Source organism: Acanthochromis polyacanthus, chromosome 13 (genome assembly GCF_021347895.1).
Source record: "Acanthochromis polyacanthus isolate Apoly-LR-REF ecotype Palm Island chromosome 13, KAUST_Apoly_ChrSc, whole genome shotgun sequence".
NCBI classification, from domain to species: Eukaryota; Metazoa; Chordata; class Actinopteri; family Pomacentridae; genus Acanthochromis; species Acanthochromis polyacanthus.
In genome coordinates, this window is record NC_067125.1 from 6,906,790 (window position 1) to 6,932,282 (window position 25,493).

General features: G+C 40.5%; 1 protein-coding gene across 1 annotated transcript; it reads left to right on the forward strand.

Annotated features, from left to right (window-relative positions):
• Positions 1-1,506: 1,506 nt before the first annotated feature.
• On the forward strand, positions 1,507-24,827 carry LOC110965938 (NACHT, LRR and PYD domains-containing protein 12-like). Its single transcript, XM_051957952.1, has 15 exons — positions 1,507-1,640; positions 2,238-2,446; positions 2,567-4,397; positions 9,888-10,061; positions 10,255-10,428; positions 11,048-11,221; positions 11,826-11,999; positions 12,629-12,669; positions 13,718-13,797; positions 16,134-16,189; positions 20,093-20,307; positions 20,589-20,848; positions 21,165-21,281; positions 21,399-21,540; positions 22,579-24,827. Exons 1-15 carry the CDS (start codon positions 1,522-1,524, stop codon positions 22,872-22,874), a joined length of 4,062 nt encoding a protein of 1,353 aa, XP_051813912.1. The 5' UTR covers positions 1,507-1,521; the 3' UTR covers positions 22,875-24,827.
• The last annotated feature ends 666 nt before the right edge of the window (positions 24,828-25,493 follow it).

Below are 25,493 nucleotides of genomic sequence, written 5' to 3' on the forward strand. Positions count from 1 at the left end.
CAGCAGAGAACCAGGTCCAGAAGAAGGAAACAGTGTTTGGGTTCTCCTTGATAAAGTGGGATATGAAAGTATTTCCAATACTTTGTATGGCAGTTTTCCAATATAAAAGAATTTGATGTGTCAGAGATCAAGTGTAGATGTGGTTAGAGCAACAACATTCAGATTTATTATCAGAGGAGAACCTCTGAGGACAAAGACCCTGAATGAAGACAAATCCGTTACGGGGAGTTGAGACAACCCAGACACAGAAATGGAAAATACAGGAGGAATATTAGGAAGACTTTAAACAGAACGAGAGTAACTACACAACAAGGGAAACTGGAAAAGTGGGAAAACCAAAACTAAACTCACCACAAATATTCTCAGATAACAAAAGACGGGAAAAACCTACAAGCTAACCTAGCATTAACTAAACTACCAGAAGGGGTACTCACGGGGACCGGGAACTGCTATGAAGGGGAAAGACAGGCTGCAGGAATCCAGGGGCAGACAAAGACGAGACAGGGACAACAGGCTGGAGACTGAAGCAAGGCAGGTAAGAATCCAGGGAAGAACAGAGTCCAGGTGGGGGAAATCCAGGGGGGAAAACTGAGTCCAAGAGTGGGGGAAGCAGAGTCCAAAAGAGAATACAGAGTCCATGACAGAACGTGAGTCTTTATGGGAATCCGAGTTTGGAGGGAAGCAAGTATCCAGTAATTTATGGTCCAAAGGGAAATGAGTGACTGAGCAGAGTTTAAATAGTGAGCAGTGATACTGAGGGCAGGTGAGCTAATTACTGCAATGAGTTACTTGCAATAATCAGCTGAGTGCAGGCAGGTGAAGCAGAGAGAGCAAGACACAGGGATGAAAGAGACAAGAGGGAGAGAGATGACAGACAGAGGGAGCCAACGGGGCAGGTCAAAACAGGAACAGATCAGGAGCCAAGGAAGATAAAAAGGGGGAAGAAGGGCAGGGGCTAGAGCAGGATCATAACAGAATCTGAACTTGTGTGTTCCTTTGCCTTTTATTATTTCCTGAGCTCTCAGTCAGTGTTGCTGGTTTTCCTCTCAGACTGACTGAAGTCCACAAGATGAGTGCTTCTGAGGAGGAGGGGTTTCCAGCCTCCAGCTATCTGTCAATGAAGAGCAACTGGTCCAGCGATTATAATCCAGACTTCAGTGAAGAACCTGAACCCTCAGACACAAAGTCAGAAAGCTGCCTCTAACTTATTCATGTGTCTCTTTTATGATTCCATCTGTGAGTTCTATGTTGTTGATTTCAGTGGGTAGATTAAAATGTTTTTTGACACAAATAGAATTCCTCTCAGCATCTTTAGTAGAAAAGCTGTAATCTAATCAAAGAGGACGACTGCAAACATGAAGCATCTCACCATCTTGTGTTGTTTCTACTCTCAGATGGATGTCTCTTTGGATAAAAGCTTCTGCTAAATGACACTGTAGAAATGTAGAATCATCTGCAGTTTGTACATTTAAACTACGTATATGATCAGAGAATTGATCAGTGATTGATGAGAGAGCAAACATGTGTTTCAGCAGACAGAGAGCAGAGTCTGCAGCCTCCAGTTGTCTGTCCATGAAGAGTGATTTGTCCAAAGATGATCCTCCAGGCTTCAATAAAGAACCTGAATCCTCAGACACAAAGTAAGAAAGTGTTTCTGCTGCAAACTGACCTGATGGAAGATGAAGGTTTTAGCATGAAGGAACAAGTTCTATATAATATTATCAGCTTTATATGCTGATATTTTCAGAGTGAAAGAATGTTTCCCAGATGTGTAGTTGATGTTGTGGTTGGTCTTCATTGGTTCCTGGTTGTGATGATCCAGATGTTTGAAATGAAAGCTGAACGCTGTGAGTCTGAGGCTGCTGCTCTGTCACAGTTTCTCCATGATTTTTTCTCTGAGTGAAAGTGAAGTGAGCCGAGCTGAGCTGGCCAAAGTGAGCATAAAGCAGAAGAAGAAGCAGCTGTCTTTGATGGAAAGCTGTTGCTATGAAGCTGCTGCACAAAGTGTTGAGTTTGTATTAACAGCAAACTGCAGGCAGATGAGTCAGAGTTTATTTAGACAGCTGATGGGAAAAGAAGTGAGTGGAGTTAATAATAAAAGGAAGCAGCTTTTTATTAACAGCTGAACTCAGACAGAACAGTAGCCTCACTTTTACTGTTCTCTTCTGCTCTGTGGAGTCAGATGTGGATGTTTTTCTCCAGATGATGTGAGATGTGATGAATAAATGTGTTGACAGAGTGATGAAGAGAAGCGGAGTTTCTGTGGAGGAGCAGCCGTCCTGCTGTGCTCGGTGTCAGGACGTCCTGAAGGATCCAGTCTCTACCAGCTGTGGACACTGGTTCTGCAGACAGTGCATCAGCTCATACTGGGACCAGTCTGCTCCATCAGGACACTCCTCCTGTCCCCAGTGTGGAGAAAGATCCAGAACCAGCAGCTGTGGAAAAAGTAAGACTGAACATCTGCTGGTGGACTGATGTGTAGAAACGGAGCTTGTTGTTCTGTTGGGTTGTCCATACATGAAAAATGTTTGTGTTTGTTGATTCTGATTGTTTGGTCTGTGAGCAGGTGTTGGTCTGCAGGAGGTTCTGCAGGAACATAAGATGAGTCTGAGGAGGAGATGTGAACGTGTGACTGAAGGAAGTGATGAAGCAGGAGGTGGAACCCTCCTGAACAGGATCTACACTGAGCTCTACATCACAGAGGGACACAGTGGAGAGGCTGATGTCCAACATGAGGTGGAGCAGTTGGAGACAGCTTCCAAGAAGAGCCTCCATGACACTCCCATCAGGTGCCAGGACATCTTCAAAGCCTTACCTGAGCAGCAGAGAGCCATCAGAGTGGTCCTAACCAATGGCGTGGCTGGCGTGGGAAAAACCTTCTCAGTGCGGAAGTTCACTCTGGACTGGGCAGAGGGCCGAGAAAATCAAGACGTCAGTGTGGTGGTGGTGCTTCCGTTCAGGGAGCTGAACTTGATAAGAGATGAGCAGCACAGTCTTCTCACGCTGCTCCATGTTTTCCATCCAACATTACAGAAGGTGACGGCAGAGCAGCTGTCTGTCTGTAAACTTTTGTTCATCTTTGACGGTCTGGATGAAAGCAGACTTTCACTGGATTTCACCAACAGGAAGGTTGTGTCTGACATCAGCCAGAAGTCATCGCTGGACATTCTGCTGGTGAATCTCATCGAGGGGAATCTGCTTCCCTCGGCTCTGGTCTGGATCACTTCCCGTCCTGCGGCAGCCAATCAGATCCCTCCTAAACATGTGGACAGGTTAACAGAAGTACGAGGCTTCACCGACGGCCAGAAGGAGGAGTACTTCAGGAGGAGGATCAGTGATGAAGAGCACTCCAACACAATCATCTCCCACATGAAGACATCCAGGAACCTCCACATCATGTGTCGACTCCCAGTGTTCTGCTGGATCACTGCTGCAGTTCTGGAGCACATGTTGACCACAGAGCAGAGAGGAGAGCTGCCCCAGAGCATGACTGAGATGTTCTCACACTTCCTGCTGGTTCAGACACAGAGGAAGAAGAACAAGTATCATGAGGGACCTGAGACGAGTCCACAGAAGTTGACGAGGGCTGACAGGGAAGTTCTTCTGAAGCTGGGGAGGCTGGCCTTTGAACATCTGGAGAAAGGAAACATCATGTTCTACCAAGAAGACCTGGAGCAGTGTGGTCTGGATGTGACAGAGGCCTCAGTGTTCTCAGGAGTTTGTACCCAGATCTTTAGAAGAGAGTGTGTGATGTTCCAGAAACCAGTCTACTGCTTTGTTCATCTGAGCGTTCAGGAGTTTCTGGCTGCAGTCTACGTGTTCCACTGTTACACCAACAGGAACCAGAAGGTTTTGGAGAACTTCATAGGACACAGTATCAACACTCTGGATGTGTTCCTGATCAGAGTCATGTATAAATCCTTCAGAAGTAAAAATGGTCACCTGGACCTGTTTGTTCGCTTCCTTCATGGCCTCTGTCTGGAGTCCAACCAGAGACTCTTAGGAGGTCTGCTGGGTCCAACAGAGACCCATCCAATGATTCAGAGGCTCTTTGGAGGTCTGCTGGCTCAGACAGAGATCCGTCCAGAAATGATCCAGAAAGTCATCAACAACCTGAAGAAGATGAAGAGTGATGAAATGTCTCCAGACAGAAGCATCAACATCTTCCACTGTCTGATGGAGATGAAGGATCTCTCAGTACATCAGGAGATCCAAGAGTTCCTGCAGTCAGAGAACAGATCAGAGAAGGAACTCTCTGAGATCCACTGCTCAGCTCTGGCCTACATGCTGCAGATGTCAGAGGAGGTTCTGGATGAGTTGGACCTGGACCGTTACAACACATCAAAAGAGGGACGACTGAGACTGATTCCAGCTGTGAGGAACTGCAGAAAGGCTCGGTGAGTCCAGATGTGATGAACATGATCAGTCAGAGTAGATCAGTAGTTCAGTTCTTCACATGTTCTCACTACAACATCTCATTATTCTCAATGTTCCACTTGTTTATTTCAAGCATCACGTCAGCTGTGTTTAGTCTCAGATGTTTTTCAGCTGCTTCAAACGCTGTGAAAATGTGGATTTTTCATGTTCTTGTGTTTGAAGCTGATAAATGAATGAAGACAGTGTTTGTGTTTCATTCTAATAATTGTTCCATCAGTTTGTTCTTCTGAGGTTCTTCCTTTGGCTGATGGAGGAAACATGCAGATCTGCTAAAACACATGAAGAACCGTAGAGGTTCTTTATGTGGAAGCATTTTCCCGTTTTCAGTGAAGCAGTATATTTCTTATCACATGAGGAGGTTCTGAAATCAGTCTGATCTAATCAGACAAACACATTTGACCTGATTTCTCTCTTTAGAGTTTAAAATAAGATCTGGATCATTTCCAATGAATTTGATGGATGTATTGCTGTCGCTGTTTAGAATGGTATTTAATGAATTCTTTCTTTTTAATTCATCATTTTTCCTGTATTTCTTTGCTGACTCTGTCTTTCTGTGTCCGTTGAGTTTTTCTGTATTTATAGGACTTAGAAGTTGTTTTTGAAACGTGCTGGATAGAAAAATGAATGTGATGATTTAAAATTAGTTTCTACGTTGAGCTAAAGCAGCTGCTGTGGCCACACGTGACAATGATGAGATGATATTGATGCCGTAACAGTGATTTGGTTTCTCAGGTAGAGAACAATACTGAGATGAGTGAAGTGACTGAGTCACTTGTCCAACAGTTTGTATCTAAAGCTTGTTAACTTGGACATGAGGCTCCGTAAACTACTGATCATACAAAGACTGATGCTGCAAAGTGTGTTGGACTGAGTCATGAAGAATTTTATTTATCTGAAGTCAGCTGTTGGTTTTAAAGAGAGAGTTCCAGAGTCCAGATTTGACATATTTCCTGTTATTCAGTTCCTCAGAAAGAAACTCTAGTGTTTTGTGTCTTGTTGTTGCAGAGAAGAGTGGAATCAGGAAATGCTCAGAGGTGTGAATATATTAGAGCAGAATGCTAGACGTCCGACTGTTTCCAGAGATGTGATGGATACAAAGTTCAGAGTTGTGTCTTTAATGCTGCAAACCCTGATAACATGTTTGTGAGACATCATGGTGGAAATAATTCAACTTTACTGGTTTGTTCTTTGTGTTTGTGCTCATCAAGTTTTTCAGAATCTCACTAAAGAACATTGAGGACAAAAGTTGACTCAGTGGTTAACATTTTCCTTCCTGTCCTTGATACATTTTAATCTGTAAATGTCAGTCGGATGTTATTTTCAAGCTGTGAACAGCTTAAGCTAGCTTAGCTTCTCGTCTGGCTAACAGTAGCTCATTCTACATTAGCGTCGCTAGCAATATGAACCTAAAGAAACTGCTCACAGCAGAGGAAGGGGATGGAGGAAATTTCTGCTGTCAAACTGCAGCAGAAAGCCATCCTGGACTTGGTGGGGGAGGTGAAGGTTCTATGGATCCAGAACACTGAGAAGGACTGTCATATCTGGAGAGCAGAGTTTCTGGGTCGGAGCAGTACTCACCATGTGATTGCGACAGGTCTCCACATCAAACCCCAGTCATACTCGGCCTGTGACCGCTGACAATGTAGGGTTCGCCCAGTGAGCAGGATGTAACCTCCACAGAGCAGCAAGTGGCTGCCTTGCTTGAATCCAAGGGGATTGAGGTTAACTGTAATATCATGGAGGCATGTCACCCACTGCCCCAGAGAAATGACAGCGACACACCGGCCATCATCATGAGGTTTGTCAACGGAAAACACAAAGCTGGACTGTTAAAACAAGAAAGGAAGTTGAAAGGAACAAATGTCTTCATGAATGAACATCTGACAAAACAAAATGCCCACATTACCAGAAAAGCACAATATCTGAAAAAAAAAATGGGAAAAATTCAAAACACATGGACCACAAGCTGCAAAATATTCATTAAACTGAACAGAACGTCGGAGCAAGTCAAAGTTTTAACCATCAGAAACATCGAAGAGCTGGAAAAATAGCAGTGATCATCACCACCCCGACTGTACGGTCTGCTTAGATGACTCAATTCACAACAATCATGACACAGTCTGAAGGAGACGTCTCATCTCCATCTGGAGACAGCCATGAAATCATCCAAAGAATCACAGATCATCATCATCTACAGCTGAAAACATTTCTTTGCACGGATCATAATTTACTGGACTTGGAAAGTGACATAGACCTGGACAATCATTTTTTTGTCTAATATCAATGACACCTGCTGCTACTGTACAGATGAACAATACAACCAGAACCTAAAAACGGAGAACAGATGGTCAAGAGTTTTTTTCAATTGTAGAAGCCCAAATGCAAACTACAATAATATCAAAGAATATTTAAGTAAATTCACAGAACCGTTCAAAAATAATGATCAGAAACATGGATTAATGCTGATTAAGGAATGGACTTTGAAATGGATGGATATGAATTTAAATGTATAAACAGAAAGAACAAGAGTGGAGGAGGAGTGGCCTTACAGCCATGGCCATAAGTTCGGACACAGCATGACTTACTATGTCTGTTTTGATGTCTATTACAGAACATAACTAATATTTTTTGACAACACCAGTTTAAGTACTCAACAAATCAACAAGGGATATAATATTATCAATAAATTCCAACAATTGGAAATTGTTCTGGAGAGCGAGACCGCGCGGGTTTTTTTAATTTTTCTGAAATGCGGAAGTCGGAGAGAGAGCCATATCACGCTGGGGAGATGGCAGCTGATCGTAGAGGCAAACAGGTTGCAGAAATTATCTAGTGTTATCTTGCAATATTTGAAAACGGTATATTTGTTTTACTGTAAAGCACTTTGTGCACTTCAAGGGCACACCATTGAAATGCACTGGCGGAATCCCAGAATCAGGCAGCCACTTACCTCTGGTGTGTGTGCCCTGAAGAGATAGTTCACCAGTTTACTTGAAATGTTAAGGATTGCAAAGTGTGTATTTAAAAGAGCTTGTATTTTATTTTTCTATTTTATACGATCACAGACTGTTGTTATTTGAAGATATTTGTCAAGTTTACTTGAAATTTTATAGATTGTATTTGTTTAAAGTGAGTATTTAAAAGAGCTTGTATTGTTTGGGACCAATAAAACTGACACTTTGTATGTCTCTGCTTCTGTGTCATTTATAAATGCTTTATAAAGCATAGATAGTCCTCACTTTAGATGGGCTCACGGAATATACTTAACTAATGAGTAGTAACCGCATTAATAAGTTATTCATTGAGTATGAATATGTGTTTGTAAATCATATACTAACACAGTTGCTAACCCTTTATAAAGTAGTAACAACTGAGATTATCAATGAGCAACAAAACATTTTTAACCGGATTTATTAAGTGCTTAGTAATGCATAATAAATGCCATACAGATCATGAATTCATGATTAATTAAGCACGTATAACTAATTAGTTACAAATGATGAGTTAACGATGAATTAAGCACTTTACTAATGTTCAACTAATGCTGAATAATGTGTTGGTTGAACATTTAAAACTGTCTTTACTAATGCTTTGTAATGCATTACTAATGGTGAATTCATGATGAGTTCATGAGGATTTAAGGATTAACTAATGCTGAAATTATGCTTAACCAATGCTTAACTAATGCTTAATAGTGTATAGTTATTATAAAGTGCTACCTAAGTGATATTCAATATTAGAATGTATAACAGTTGAAATCTGTAAAGAAATAAAGAATTTGGGATGGAGTGGCCTTGTTCCAGACGGGTGCTGGCCCCAAGGCCAAGACCACCCTGCCGCACTTGGCCTACAATGTCCCTATGTCTGAGTGCTGCCTTTGCCTGCTCTGTTGCCACTGATGGGATCCACCTCCCTCCAATTGCCAACTTTGGGGCAGTTTGAACTATGATTGGATTGCTTGAATCCTGTTGCATTATCTCTATTCTTACTTTGGTGCATGGAATGGGGTCCTGAGATAGAGAAGGGTTAGGAGGAAATAAGCTCATGCTTCGTCCTACGCCTTTTCAGATATATTGAGTTATTTTTTGTTGCTTTGTTTTGTTTGTTTGTTTTGTTGATATTTTGAATATTTTTGATTTGTTTTTGTGGCTTTTCAAGTTTTCTCACAGGTCCATAATAAAAACATTCATTCATTTAATTGATTGAACCAGTTTGTTGTGTCTTTGTGTTTAATACAAAGTTGGATTTTGTTCATTGTGTTTGTGAGATTATTTCTATCTTCAACTATACATACACACTGGGTTATGTGTTAACAGAATCTGAATATTCTTCTTCTAAGGTTTACCCTGGTAGCCTCTAATTCAATCTATTGTTTAGTAAGTAAAAATCATATGTGACCCTAGACAGTTCCTATCCATGGAGATGTCTCTTTCTCCATTGATTTAGTTGTGTCCACTTAAAAGGGTAATTACTTTATCAGTTTAGTCATAAAGCATTCCTCTTATTACCACCCTGTGGTGAAAGGGTTACACGCTTCTTAACCTGATCTTTGTCATTTCATCCATCTCCTTAGATGTTCTGTTTTGCTTGATGCAGACCAATTATTTGTCCTTTCTGAACCTGATGAACATCCTTTCCATGACTACAGGATGTGTCTTCCAACATTGTTGTTTAGAAATGAAAGCTCCTCACTGCATCAGCTAGGGTTAAAGAAGTTGTTTCATCACTGCAGGAATTATCCAATGGAAGGATCAGATTCAGATTCAGAAAACGTTATTTGTCCCCAGGTGGGAAATTAAATTAAAAAGGCACGTACAGCAGGCAGTGCAACAATGACATAATAAAGAAATAGGGATGAATATGAAGAGTTCATTTGCAAAAACAGGTAAGTCTGTTTTATAAATTTTCAGAAAACTCATTTTTTATTGTTTACTTTAGATAATAATAATAATAATAACACTAATAATTTATTTATTCTATATTTTGTCATGTATTTTTCTACTGAGTCTCAAGTAAACAATAAAGTATAAGGTTTTCTGACAATTTATCAAAACGGAGTTGTCTGTTTTTGCAAATGAACTCTTCATATATGTGTGTGTGTGTGTGTGTGTGTGTGTGTATACATATATATATATATATATATATATACAGATCTAGAGCAATGTAATATAAGAATAAAAAGAAAACAAGAAAGACAAAAAACACAACTTGGTAACATACCAGTGCAAATATGTTGTACTAGTGCAAATGCAAATGAAAAGTAGGAGCAGTGAGGTAGATTTAAGAATATATAATGGTAGATATAAATTCCAGAGTGCAAAATAGCAAAACCTGATGATGGTCTGACTTATTTGCTGAGTTAAACCCAGTTGGAGACTTTTTTTGGACAGGCAGTGCATAAAGTGTCCTCTTTCATAACAACACATTTTCTCATTTATGTCTCATTACAGACTTTCTGACTGTGGACTCTCAGAGAGTCACTGTGAAATTGTGGCTTCAGCTCTGAAGTCCAACCCCTCCCAGCTGAGAGATCTGGACCTGAGTGGAAACGACCTCAAAGATTCACTCGTGAAACATCTTTGTGATGGACTGCAGAGTCCAAACTGTAAACTGGAGACTCTCAGGTCAGTTCACTGTTGATGGTTTATCAATATGACATAATGATGATCCACAACAACAGAAGGACAAAATCACTCTGCTGCTTTTAGAGAAAAGCTGATTGATGAGGACAAAGTAATGTTGAGCTGCACATTCAGAACCTGAACACATCTGATGGATCACCAATGATTTTATCTACATCTTTTATGCTTTATTCAGATGGTGGGACTGCAGGTTGTCAGAGATCAGCTGTGATTCTCTGGTCTCAGCTCTGAGGTCCAACCCCTCCCATCTGGAACATCTGGACCTCAGTCTGAATGACCTGAAGGATTCAGGAGTGAAACATCTGAGTGGTTTTCTGGAGAATCCAGACTGCATCCTGAAGACTCTGAGGTCAGACATGTTTTCAGTGATTCAAAGTTCTCATCTTTGGGTGAATGTTTCTTTTTTCTCATCAGTTTTAATGACTGGTGTGAATCATCCAAAGAGTTTTTCTTTTTAAATATAGTAGGGAGTCAAAGTCTACATTCAGTCCAGAGTCAAAGCTAAAGTGTCCTTAAAGTTCCCTGTGCTGAGCTGATAGAAGTCAGTGAGTAGAAGAACTCTCCTCACCTGTCAGCACCTGTTGTGTGTCTCATCACTGTAACACTTTAAGTGGAAGCTCACCAGTGGCACAAAATCTCTTCATCCTTTCCAGCATTTGGATCTGTGAGATGACTGAAGAAAAGTCAGTGGCTTTATCTGCTGCTCAACCTTTAGATGATTTTCACCTTTATGTCCTGGAAGCAAATGTATTTGTCCTCTGTGGTCCAGCAGCTTCTTCTCTGGTAGAACAAATGAACAGATTTCATTCATGAAGCTGCATGAATGAAAAGAACATTTGAAGGAGATTTAATGTTGACTTGATGCATAGAAATCCAGATTTCTGCAGCTCAGAACTCATGATGAAACTTTGAAAGATTTCAAGCAGGAACTTTGTCTCCTCAACTCACATCTTTTATTCTTTATTCAGATTGGAGGACTGCAGGTTGTCAGAGATCAGCTGTGATTCTCTGGTCTCAGCTCTGAAGTCCAACCCCTCTCATCTGGAACATCTGGACCTGAGCAGCAACAACCTGAAGGATTCAGGAGTGAAATATCTGAGTGGTTTTCTGGGGAATCCAAACTGCATCCTGAAGACTCTGGAGTCAGTTCATTGACTGTCTGTTACTGTTGTAGATCTGATGTTTTCAATGACAACTGAAGCTCATTTATGTTCAACAGAACTTCCATCCATGAAGCTGTAAATCTGCTCTGGTTCATATTTTCTCTTTTTTTTTTCCTAAATTCAGTTGATTGTGGCAAAAGTTGAGTGTTTGTAGCAGAAACTGTATAAAATGTTTAATGTTAGTTGTTAAAGTAAATGAATGTTTGTAATTTGTGCTGAAGAGTCACATCTGAATCCAAAAGATCCTCTGAACTCAGATCAGTTTGAAGTGACAAAATTAAGTGAGTGAAGCCGAAACATTTCTTTGGTTTGAGCTGAGTTTTATTTGACTGATCCTGTTGATGATGCAGCATGTTATTGATGTGTGGACATGAATAGGTGGATGAATATTGTGCTGACATGTGGATGATGTGTGTAGAAGGCTGACATGATGATCCACAATAAGAGAAGGACAAAGTCATTCTGCTGCTTTTAGAGAAAAGCTGATTGATGAGGACAAAGTAATGTTGAGCTTTACATTCAGAACCTGAACACATCTGATGGATCGTCAATGATGCCATCTCCATTTGTATTCTTTATTCAGACTAGTGGACTGCAGGTTGTCAGAGATCAGCTGTGATTCTCTGGTCTCAGCTCTGAAGTCCAACCCCTCCCATCTGGAACATCTGGACCTGAGTGATAACAACCTGCAGGATTCAGGAGTGAAACATCTGTTAAATCTTGTTGAGAGTCCAGACTGCAGCCTGAAGACTCTAAGGTCAGACATTATCTTTTACATTCTAACACATGAGACTAATTTCAGCTACAGATTAAAAAAAACAAACAAAAAAAACCCCCAAAACTGACAGTTCACGCATCACCTCCATTCAGATGAAGCGTGTTGGTGCATCTTTCTCACACAGTTCATAGATGTTAAGCTGTGCGAGGAAGGTTGCTTGAAAGAGATTTCAAAGAGGACAAGGTTGGCTGGAGAGGAGCAGATTGTGGTGATCTGACAGAGGATAGGACATGGGGTAGAAGTGATGAACGTAGCCAGAGGGTTAGTGTAATGGATGATGGAGGCTTGCTTAAAACAGCACAGGTTGGGGAACTAGGTGGGTTATTAGTAGTATAAGGCTGACAGACTGGAGCCACGATAGTGGCTATCCATCCATCCGTCTGTCTTTTCCTTTAATACATTTTGAAACTAACCCGTTTATTGCTGGTTCCTGTGCTGATCCCCAGACTTGGCAGACTAACCCATTAAACAGGTCTACTGAAACAGAATTAGTTGATGTTCAGCATGATGAGACAGATTGTCTGGAATTGTCACTGTTCGGTTCAATAAAGTTAACTCAAACTCAGATTTTCTTCTCACTTTTTCTGTTTATGTGCTTGTCACTGCAGAATCGATGACAGACTGTTTGAAACTTCCAGAAAAAAAGCCTGTGAGTACAAAGTCATCAATAAAACTAAGTGCTGATGTGCTGGTTTCATCACAATAATACTTCTATAATAAATAATAGACTGTTTCTTGGGCATTTGCACGTGCTAAAAAACTTTTAATTCATCTTAAATCAATTTCTAATGAGCATTGAATTATTCCTGATTGATTTATCTTATTATTAAATTGTGCAGAGGCTCACACAAAGACATAATTTCAGTATGCAATAATATGTTTTATATTAAAAATAAACAGAACAGGGACTGAACGGGAACTAAACTAAGGGCGACGGCGCGGGGCCGTGGTGGGGGCTAACTAAACTCAAAAACGGGAAGAGGTGACTCACAAAATGTCTGGAAGTCAGGAGACGGAGCAGAGGCAGAGCTGAGGAAGCCGGTGGTGGAGATGACGGAGAATCAGAAAATCCACCGGGTGACAGAGTCCAGACAGCGATGTGTGCAAGACGGAGTACTGCACCCAGTGTCAGAGTTGTGGCAGAGCCAGGCTTTTATCAGCCACTGATTGTGAATTGAGAGCAGCTGCGCTCCGTCACCACCGCTGGCAATCAGCTGGAGCGCAGAGCAGGAGAGGGAGGGGCCATGACATTATGTGACTGGAATAACAGCAGGAACATCTGTAGCACTGATGAGATCATGAGTCGGCTCATTGTGTCGGCAGCTGAAGATGTCATGGGAACATGCAGAAGAGTGGATGGATGTGGGTGTCAGATGGGAGGGTCTGAGGTCATCTGGTGGAGGGGTGGAGGATGTTGGGAAAAGAACAGGCCTGAAGCATGGACTATCATGAGCATGGACCCCAGACAAAAACTTACCACAGACCCCTACCTGCCCAATCAGGTAGAAGACCTACAGGCACACTGTGTGGCCCCATCAAGGACAGAGTTTGGTCTTAAAGAACAGAGGGAGACTGCAACCACACCGTTTTAGCTTTGAATCTAATGTATCCTAATGCTCAATCAAATAAATATGATGGTTTAAGATAACTCATCATGAGATATGAGGTTTCTGATGCTGTTTGTGTTCTTCCACCAGGTGTGTCTGACGCTAAACTGGAGCCAAACACAGCCGACACACAGCCGGACCTTTCTGAGGATGACCCAGAGCTGATGAAGGTGAGAGAAAAATGACTGTAAACTGAGATTTCAGACAGTTTTCAGGGCTCAACACACAGCAGGTAACAGATAACAAGCTCAAATAGTCGTGTAGAAGTTGTTCTGGTGGGATCAGCCATTTCCAGTTTGCAGTGCTTCCAGATTACAGACAAACATTGATGGTTTCTGTCCATCAATGTGTCTCCATTATGGATTGGTTCTGAGTTCTGATATTAATTGTTACAACTATGGGATTGGGTCTGTAATTCAGTACCGTTAGGCTCCTGGACAAATGATGCAGTTATTGGTATTTGTGACATGTATTGTACAACATTACTTCATACTAATTTAGACCGCAACTGTGCCCTAATAATGACGAAGCTACCAGGGTCAGGTGATGAGGAATGACGCTGCATCGTTGTTGTGATGAGAAATTTATTATGAAAGACTTAGAACCCATTCACTGCAGTGGAGTCAGATGAGTTTAAGTATGTTAAACAGCTGTGTTTAGGTATGCTAAGTAAATGAAGTTGTGTTCAGGCCTCATCAACAACATCAGAGTTTTCTCCACAGCAGGGGAACAATTCTTGAACATAAACTGTTGATGGATGGGACAAATACTACAGGAGAGAAAGTCTTAAGTTCTACTTTCCATTGTTCTGGTTACTTCTCCTTTGTTAACCACTTCTGCTTGCTTCAGAGAATCTCAAGGATAAGTACTTCTGTTCTGTTACCAAACGATACAGTCCACTTAGTTTATGCACCTCTTTCTAAGAAATATCTGTATGATAAGTCACACAGGAGAGACTGTCAGTTTGTGGAAATATTTGTCAAAGAATTTTGAATGGCTAATGTCAATAGGAAGTAAGACAAGACATTGAATTGCCCAGTTTGTGGCAAAAATAACCTATTTTTTTTTCAAAGTTTTTCTTGTCCTGTCTTTATTTTCTGCACCAACTTATAGAGGGGAGTATCAATAAGAGTATCGATTAAGTACCAGTATCAATAAGCAGTAATGATATTGAGTAATGATAAAATTCAAACGATACCCATCCCTACGTACACTTGAGAAGGATTTTTTTCAGCCGTACCATGTCCTCTGAGGAAATCCATGTTTTGTTGCTCCTGTCCAAACAAACTGTTGGTGACAACAGACTCAGAAGGAACAAATGTGTTTTTTTTTTAAAAAACTGTAAAATTCCTCTCTTTCCTTTAGGCCATTTTTGTGCTGTTGTCAGCTAAACAGACCAATTAAATCTTTGCGATTTGTTTTTATTTTCATTTTACACAGTATCTCAACTTCTGTGGAAATATCGGTTGTGGCTTGATGGTTCACTCTGTGTCATTTCAGATAGCAATGTTGCTCCGCCGTCTCAAATTTTCTAAATTTTAGAGTTTATGTATTTGTTATTTGGGACTGACAACTGACCAAAAATTTTTTTTTCTGAATTTTTAAGACTTTGTATGTTTTCACACCGGGGCATTTTTCTCTTTTCACCCTCAAAAAAAATAAACACCTCCCATATGAAGCCATTTTAAAGGTTCAGTTATCCAGCAATGTAATTCCCACAGCCATGACATTTGGTTAGGAAACAAATAACATGAATTCCAAGAGGTCCAAATCCTCTACTAACCTTTGGAAAAAGAAAAAAGTAAAGAATTTTCTAACAAGGTCGGTGTTGAGGGCGGTAAAATCAGTAGTTGAAGTATGTATGGCAGGCCAAGATTCCAGTTTTTTGCGTTTTCAACAATCCAAAATGGTTCATGAGTGTTATGTGTAGGACCACCAGATCTGGTGTGCTTCAGGGTCTATATATTGTTGTTGTTTGTGCAAAGTCACAGCTTGTTTTCATGTTGTCTTCATGTTGATAATTATTGACATATGAAACGTATTTACCTGTTTATGTACTGAATGTGTCAGTATATATGCTGAAATTGTACACTGAACAAAGACACTGATGATAAAAATTATTATTATTATTATTATTATGAAAGACATCACTGAAAGTCCTTTAACAGCAAAGAAACTGAAACGGGAGATAAATGCTATACTAAACGCAAAAAAGAAACAGTGTGAAGGACTCATCAGTCTTCAATAGATTTACATTTCATTGATGATATAATGTGGTTCCACTGAGGTGGACAGGTTGATATCAAGCTGCATCAAACTTCAGTTTTACACTCCATGTTTATTTTTTCAACACTGTCTCACTCCCAGTTTTGTAGATTTGTAGTCATATATTGTATATTCGATCCATTACCTCAGTAAAGTCTGGACAGACAGGAATATGTGTTGGCTTTACACACCTTGGTTATTTGTCATAAAACACCTCATATTGTTTACTTCTGAATTCCAGATTTCATCTATCTTCACACCTGAAATGCAAACAGAGTCTGGACAAATCTCATACAGGTAATAAACATTTTGAAATGACTTTGAATTGTTTCAGCTACTCATGTAATTAATGTTTTTCTGGTTCGCATGTAAGTTGTATCTGTTTGTACGGACCCTGGGTCGAGGACACAGTTCAAGGCTTCTCTTATAATGTTGAGTCCCTCCAAGATAGATACAGTACAAAATAGTCTTTCCACAAAAAAATGGATTGTCCTCATTTGAGCCGTTCACATCTATGAGATTTATTTTTTGTGATGTAATCTTCCTAGTTACAATAATATACCTCCCAATTGGCTCTTGAATAGTTTTTGTAACTTGAAACGATATAGATCTATGTATGAGAATTATAACCTACTATGCATGAGTTTTACATGAAGCATGATGCACCTGACGAGGCCATCTTTTGGTGAAATATATTTCTGAGGCTACTAAGTGGGATTCTTGTAAAAAGACTATCGTAGATCTAAGATATTTTATTCTTTTCATTACTTGTTTCAGTTTGGACAGCTTTTTTATTCCCCTGACATTCCAACTTCACACTATAACTTCCATATGACTTTTATCCGTTAATTGACTATGCAATGTCAAGTAATGTTGTGGTATTGTGAGGTATCACAAGAGACAAAAATAAACAAAACAAAAATAGGAAGACAAACAGAACCTGGCCTCAGCATTTCTCCATCTGAAATACATGGTCTTTTCCCATGGTTTATTCCCTGTGGAAAGTTGGTCCACAACTCTTGAGGAACAACTAGTCCACATGATTTGACCTAAATTCACACCAAAATAACCTGTGCAATTATAGCTCTGTAAGTGCTTCTCCCTTTGAGTCTATAGTATTTTACAGTCTAGCCCAAATACTATGACACTAGCTATTTTTTGTAAGGTGAACATTACTGAACATGTAAACAAAAAACAAACAAAGAAAAACAGCCCACTTATTAGATGAGCATAATGTCCTAGAGATCTTTCAATCAGGCTTTAAAACTCTGCATAGCACCGAGTCAGCTTTAGTAAGAGTTTTTAATGACATTCTCCTGGCATACGACTCTGGTGACAATCTAATTCTTGTTTTGTTGGACCTAACAGCGGCTTTTGATACCGTGGACCACAATACCCTAGTGGCTCGGTTACGCCATCTAGTGGGCATCTGTGGTGCCGCACCGGAGTGGTTCAAATCTTATCTGGCTGACAGAAGCATGAGTGTAAGCCTTGGAAACTCAGAATCCAGCTCTGCTCCACTGCCGTATGGGGTTCCACAGTGGTCAATTTTAGGGCCCCTGCTTTTTTCTTTGTATCTACTGCCCCTGGGATCCATCCTGAGAAAGCATGGCATCTCTTTCAACTTTTATGCTGACAATAGTCAGTTATATGTGCCGTTAAAAAAGAAAAATGCCTCCTCACTCACACCACTTCTTACATGTCTTGAGGACATCAAAGAAAAACAGAAGTGATGGTGCTTGGTCCCAATGGCCTTTGTAAACCTCCCCCTGTTGACTTGGGCCCTTTGGCAGATTTTTTAAAGCCAACAGTCTCAAACTTGGGTTTTAGGATGGACAGTGATTTTAAATTGGATCGACAAATCAGCTCTGTAGTGAAGTCCAGCTTTTTCCAAATTAGACAGCTGGCTAAGGTGAAACCTTTCCTTGCACAACAGCACTTTGAAATAGTAATCCATGCCTTTATTACATCTTGGCTGGATTACTGTAATGCACTTTATTTTGGAGTCAGCCAGTCCTCCCTCACACATCTCCAGTTGGTGCAAAACGCAGCTGCACGCCTGTTAACTGGAATACGTAAGAGGGTGTACATAACTCCCATCCTGGCCTCCCTCCATTGGCTACCTGTGTATTTTAGAGTCCATTTGAATATTCTTTCATTAGTTTTTAAATCTTTAAATGATCTGGCCCCACCTTACCTCTCTGAGCTTCTTCACCCCTACACTCCTGCTCAGTGCCTCGGGTCAACAGATCTGCTGCTTTTGGAGGTGCAGAGGTCCAAACGGAAGCTCAGAGGGGACAGAGCTTTTTCCGTTGCTGCTCCTAAATTCTGGAACGAGTCACCCCTCCACATTAGACAAGCCTCCTCACTATCCATTTTTAAAACTCCTCTAAAAACCCATTTTTATTCCTTGGCTTTCAACTCCACATGAGACTCTGCTTATGTTGTAGTGTTTTATGGTTTGTTTTATTTATTGTTTTATTGTTTTTAAATTGTTTTAAAAACAATGAACAATTATTTCAGTATTTATTTCCTGTTATTTATTTTACATCCCTGTGTTGATTTGTTTTTTGATGTACAGCACTTTGTTTTAACCAACATAACCGGTTTCTATTCCCTCTGTTCTGGTGTCCTGGTCTCTCCTAACTGGTTACCAATGACCTACTACAATGACCCGTTTTTGCTGTGGCTGTTTTGGCTATATAAATAAAGTTGAGTTGAGTTGAGTTATAACTGCTTTTTAAATTATACTGAACATTGTGGAGCGATGTAACCAATCAGTTATTTCTCCGTCGAAGTTCAGTGTATCATGGCAGTGACGATGTCTGCAGCGGTGTGGCGTTCAGATCACTGGCACACACATAGCTTTTGAGTTTACGCAAGTGGCTGGATGCTGTTGTGGAATTCTTCAGCCTCTTGTGGTGTAGAGAAGAGGGGGATCTTCCCATTATGTAGCACTCTGAGACAGCAGGGGTTGTGTTGGAATCCATGAAAGGCCTTTGTGTTGGCAAACAACTTAGTGACAGAATTTAATTTGCGGCTAATCCGGACCGTCTCTGCACAGAGATCCTGTACAAATGTACAAATATAATCTTGATGCCACTGTGTGAGATGTCATGGCGTCTTGATTCCAGATAGACAAACTCTTTCTCCTGAAGCTTGAGGAAATTAATGAGGGCTGGGCTGGTTGGTTTGGTTGGGCTTTCCAGATGCCAGTGTGCGGTGCTCCCGTTCTAGTGTGAATGATGTGTCGGGGTGTCACAACCATTGTGATAACATGTCGTTAATGAAGTCAAGGAGTGAAGTTTGCCCCTCAGCTTAGTTTAGTGATCACTCGGCAAGTTCAGTAAAGTTGTTTTGGAGGTTGTCTTGCGCATCCAAGTGAAAATGTCTTGCTGTTTGGTTGCTTGAGGGTTAGACATTCCACCACCAATATTAAATATTAAAAGTTAGCAGTATATTTAGGGAGTTGTAGTTAAATTTGTACAAACTTTGGTGGAGTTCACTAAGCAGCCATCTTGGTCGTGGTCACGGGAACCCCCCCCCCCCCCCCCCCCCCCCCCCCCCCCCACACACACACACACACACACACACACATACACGCACCTGCAGTAGACTTGGGTCGTTTCTCAACATGCGTTCTTGCCCGTAGTTGTGTTCTCTCGTCGTGTACTCGTGAAACACCATCAGTCAGAGACCGAGTACTGTTCCAGTTCAAAGAACGCATCTGACCAAGATGCCCACATTTATTGAGACTGCAATGGACTGCCTTTTATAGCCTTTAGTGCCCAGTGACATGAGTCAGCAGACGGCTCTCCTGCGTCAGACGCTTGTTTGATGTAAGTTAAGGTGCTAGGTGGTAGAAGGAGCATCACACAGTATCAAATAAGGACGACTTGTGATAATAAAATGACATATCTTAACCAAAATTCAGGACAAATAGTCTTAACTACAGTACAACAGCACAATTGTAGCATCTACTGACATAGTGTGTACTGCAGTATGCAGCAAATTTGATTTCAAAACTAAACTATCCAGTAGTTTCTGTTGTATTTCTACAGTTATTGTTCCTTTTTCTCTCATCTTTCAACATTAAGTGGAGTCTGATTGAGAATCACTGTTTAACAGTGGTAATAAAGCTTTTCCATTTCAGGGTTCCACAGGCTTGCTGGAGCTTTTCAGCCTTTCTTTGTCCTGCAGGTTCAGGTGTACTGGCCCAAGTGTGTTCCAGTGTTCTGAGACTGGAGTGGTGTTTGATATGTCTCAAGAGGCGGAACTACGGTACAGGATTGTTCAATGGGACGAGAACCGTCTCAAACCGACTGGCAAGGAAGCTGCAGGACCGCTGTTTGACATCCAGTGTTCTGAGGATGCAGTCCGTCGGCTCCACTTCCCGCACTGTGAAACAAAGGATGGTAAGCAGTGTGCTCTGTGTTATTAGATTACAGATATAGAGCTGTATTATTTTTGGTATATTGTTAAATTTGCTGCATTTATCAAAAAGCAGTAAAACAAGATTGTCATGGAGTTTAGCTTTTGTACCAAATGCACACATCCAGATAGATGAATGACAGGATAGGGGTGAACTAGAGATCCTTAGCATATTCTGAAATGAATATCGGTAGATTCATCTGGACTAAAAATAATAAGGCAGAGAATAAGCAGCCTGAAATTGAACATTTCTGTGCTCCTACAGCGCTGAGTATTGACGGTCTGCTGTCTGTTGTCCACTTCACCGATGATGGAATAAGCATCTTGAAGCCACTTCAGATCACTGACACTCATGTGGTCGTGGAGGTCGCTCACCTCTCTCTCTTCGGCCTCATCTTGGATCCTGTTAAAAGGTGGCTCTCACTACCAGTAAACGGCCAAGTGGTGCTGTTCCTCCGGCCTCCGATGAGAGGGCCTCGGACGCTTGATGTGTTTCTGCTGCAGAAGAACGTCCCTGTGTCACAGGTAAAGTGAACAGATAATCAGAACCCAACTGAACTATCAACCCCGTCAGCCTAGTCTATCTTTACTGGCTACCAGTTGCCATTCCCTCTGTTCTGGTGTCCTGGTCTCTCCTAACTGGTTACCAATGACCTACTACTACTTCCACTCTCTTTCTCTTTTCCACTCTCCCTGGTAGGATCCCAGGATGATCGGACATATTCTGTAATTCTCATCTCAAGAACTTTGGACAGCATCCAAGGTTCTAAATACCTCTATAAATAAATAGAGTTGACTGCTTGATCACTCACATAAAGATACATGTATTCTTCTCTTGAAGGTTGCTGCCCAACGAGGAAATGCAGAATACATCGAGATCTCAGCTGACTGTTTGTTCAGCTTTGGTCAGAGTTACAGCGTCCGCTGTGAACAGGAGGGCTTGAAAATACAGCCCATGGTAAGGGGAATCTCACATGATTATAGAGAAAGTTATATAAAAAGTTGATTCAGTCAGGGAGGAGTGGATAAACCTTTATTTCTGCTCTCATAGTAATGTGTTTGTGTTACTTTTCAGCATGCAAACTTTTGTTCACATTTTGGACCCAATTTCCACCCAACATTTGAGGTTTTCCTGACTACAAATCCAGATTTAGTGACTTTGATGGTCCAAGACCAAGAGGAGACAGACGTCTGGAAACGTGATGTTTATCTGAAAGGTAAAGGCTTCACCCTCCTGCAGCAGCAGAAATGACTTCTTCTACTACGGGGATATTTTATTGAAGGTCAACTAATGTCACCTTTATTCCCATCCTCTCCAGTCAAATTTCTTGTCAGTCTGTTTCAGTGTATTGTGAATAGTTTTGTTTTAACCCTCCTGTTGTCCTGCTGGTCAAATTGACCCGTTTTAAATTTTTAAAAATGTGGGGAAAATATATATATATATTTTCACAGTGAAAACTTCCACATTTTCAAAAACATTTTAGGAAATTTTTGAACATTTTTTGGTGGAAAAAAACAAATATACAAATCAACCAAAATCCAATGAATTTCTCTGTCAAATTTGGGGATTTTTTTATTTAAAAAATAAAACTTTTGAAGGGAACTTTTTAGGAATTTTCTTTCTGAACATTTTGCAAATTTTTATAAATTTGGGGAAATTTTTTTCTGACTTTTTGGACTTTTTTTCAGACAAGGCAATAACATATTTTGGTAAGGACAACACCAGGGTTCAAAAGCCTTGATTTCACTCTTTTGCTGATGTTTACACAGTCAGCTGCAGACATTGCACATGGATGGTTGGTGCTATTGTACCTCATAGTCAGCTGGAGTCGCTGTGGGACTCTGTTCGAGACGTGCACAGTTGGTTATCTACCTATTTTGAGCATGTGCACTACTGCAGTGTAGTCATAAATTCTGGGCCCTAGTTTGATTGACAGCAGCAGGAGGGGCGTGTCCCTATAAACTGGTCTGTTCAGTCTATGGCTCCACCCATTCTGCCTTTACAACACTGACTTCACTGTTTGAAGCAGCAGGATCCAAACGTGATCCTCAGCTGTGTAGATGGACACAAATGAGTGCAGAGGTAGGGTGAGCTATCATGTAGCCAAAGCAGAACTTGTGCTTGATGCTGTGGTAAAAGAAGAACAGGGAACAGGACGGAACACATCTGGATGCTGCAGCAAACTGAAGCAGTATGATGTTGCTTTAGAAATGCTAATTTGTGGTTAAACATGTTTTCTTCCTTTTTATTCCAGAACCAGAAAGAGACACCGAGCAGAGAGCCCTACTACAGGACTGGCTGTTATCAGTTCGGAGACGGCTGATTAACGGATTGTCAGACGTTACTGTCAACCAGCTCCTGGACAGACTCTATGACCAGAACGTTACCAGCGAAGAAGAGAAGGACGTCATCAGAGCACAGACCGGAGCAGATAAAGCACGGCAGCTCATCGACCGGATTCATAGAAAGGGACCTGATGCTGTTTCATGTCTGAAAACTGCTCTTAGTGAGGTCGATCCATTCCTTTTCAGAAACCTGAACCTGACGTAAGAACAAGAAAGTGTGGGGTTGAGATGTTTACCTCCTGTAAGAGCTGGCCTTTGGTCACTCTCATTACCTTTAAATGACGAGCTCTGCTATTTGAAGTCTTTGACGATGAAACTGATTTTGTCTGTGTAATCCAACTAAACATCAGAGGTGGGCAGAGTAGCCAAAAATTGTACTCAAGTAAGAGTAACTTTACTTCAAAATAAGATCACTCAATTAGAAGTAAAAAGTAATCATCCAAAAAAGCCCGATTTATTTTTCAGAAATGATGTGATCAGACAGACAAAAATGTAAGATAATGTGCAAATTCTGGTATTTCCAAATAATAAAATTAAAAAATAAATAACATCTTTACAAAATGACAAGTTAAAGGCATTAGAGGAGATTTAATTTCCTACGACTTTGAACGTAGCATGCGCATGCACACATACAACCTCTCCCTCACCCCCCTCTAACCTCCCCCCTCTTAACATTTACGAAGAAACGCCCCCCTCCAGAAACTTGCGTAGCACTCGTGAAGTTGTCTTTTATGGCTGGGTCCCCCTGGATCTTTATCTGCCATTATGTAAAGAAAGATGATCAAAACAAGCAGCCAGCTAACTACGAAGCTATACCAAAGCAACACATACAGAAAACGCGTAAGTCCAAGGCGTACGTAATCTACGTAACTAGGCCTGAGCCGGAAGATTTTTGATTGACAGGAAAGGGAGCAAACCAAACGCCTCGGTCCGAGCGCATTGATTGGCTGATGTTTTTCCGGTCCTGCCAAGTCCACAGTTTTGTTTTTGTTTTTTTATTCTTTTAGAGACCATATATACAAGTCCACTAAAGGTCAGTATATTCATTTTATGTGAATCAGACAAATTAAACAAAAAAAACATCCTCCGTAATGCCTTTAAGGCACAAGAAACACAAATTTCCGAATCTCAGTTTTTCATAACATAAAGCTTTTTGAAACAAATACCTACAGTAAGGTAACATTTTTTTGTTTGAACAGTGCAAACTACTTCCAGTGACAAGATAGACTGCATGCTGTATTTCACGCCCCATCATTCCTCTCCTCATTCATTGCTATCTCAGGTGCTGCAGGTGTTTGATTTAGATTTTTTGGTGAAATTGGGTTCCTGTGAAACTGAAGATTTGTTTGTATGTTGCACTGATTGTATTTAATTGTATGCATTGCAGTAGCTTGATGTTGAAGTAAAGTAACTGTGACAAAGACAATCCTTTACAAAACTGGTGTTAGTCGGACACTTGCAGTTTTTTTTTAATTTTTTTTTTACCACCAGTAGTGCCATGGTGCACCCTGTAGCTACAAGTGGTAGATCAGGAACTGATCAGAGAATCAAAGCAGTTCTCCAAAAGAACTGCTGGGTACCAAACATGGGTGTAAAAACTGGAGGAATGAAAATGTTTTTAAAGATTAGCTTTGATGGTTTTTATGTGTTTTAATATTAAACAAAGGTGTTAGACCTCACAGCCACACAGGATGTGTTTTGGTCAGAAATCCTGAATGTAACTTTATTTACAAGAAAACTCCACACGTCACCTTTGATGAAATTTTGCTGAATTCATGTAAAATGTTACAAAACCCGCTCAGTTATTGTCCAACAATAAAAGAAGACGTGGAAAGAAGGTGTAACTTCTTAAAAAGTTCTTGTATTCTTGTTTCTTTTTCCACTGTTTTTGTAAATAATAAAAGGATTCTTGGGATAAGAAAACTGTCTCATTTATTATCTTTTGGTGTCCTGATATATCTGGGTCCACAAGCAAAATGTTTAGGGACATTTTGGACTTAAAGTGAAAAACAAAAATCCTTCACTGAAAGTTATTTATCGTTTTCCCTTAGACCTAAAAATGCTCCTCAATTACCAAGTTCCAGCTGCTGAACAACTTGTCTTTTTTTGTTCACTCCGAGGTTCAAAAGTATCTCTGTTGTCTCACGAGGGAAAACTTTTTCAGCAGCTAGAGTTTAGATACGAACAGAAATCAATGAGACACGAACAATAAATCAGTAGCTAATGATGGGATGGAAGTCCAAGAAAATGAGTCAGCCTTTTTAAAATTTTTGTAATTATTCATACAATCTTCTTTCACCAACATAAACAGAACAGCATGAACTCTTTATTTCAAGTGACACTTCTTGAAACGAGGTTTTGTTTGGCTGATGGCACTAAATGCAGAGCTTTCTAAATTCAAAACAATATACTGAAGTCTTTTTTGTAAATCCAACATTACCTGTAAGGTGGTCAATTTAAAAAAAAAGACATGTTGTCCATAAAGAATCTAGAAGTGTTCATAAAGTGGTTGTTACCTTTGTTCATCATCAGTCTTATATGTATTTATTATCTTAGATATCTATTATTCATTATATTTACATATTTGTTGCTACATATATTTACATATTTATAAATGGATGACAGCAACCGCTCAAACTGATTTTGAGGCTGCTTTATTTCACCAACTTACCAACTTAGAAACCTTGGAACAGGACTGTCTTACACAGCCTCTTCCGTGAATTGCCAATTTGGACTTTTAGTGTTCTCACTGTCCCCTCAGAAGGAATCATGAGCCCTCCCCTATTCCTGAGGGTCAGCCAGTGGTAGCTCTGATCAGAATATG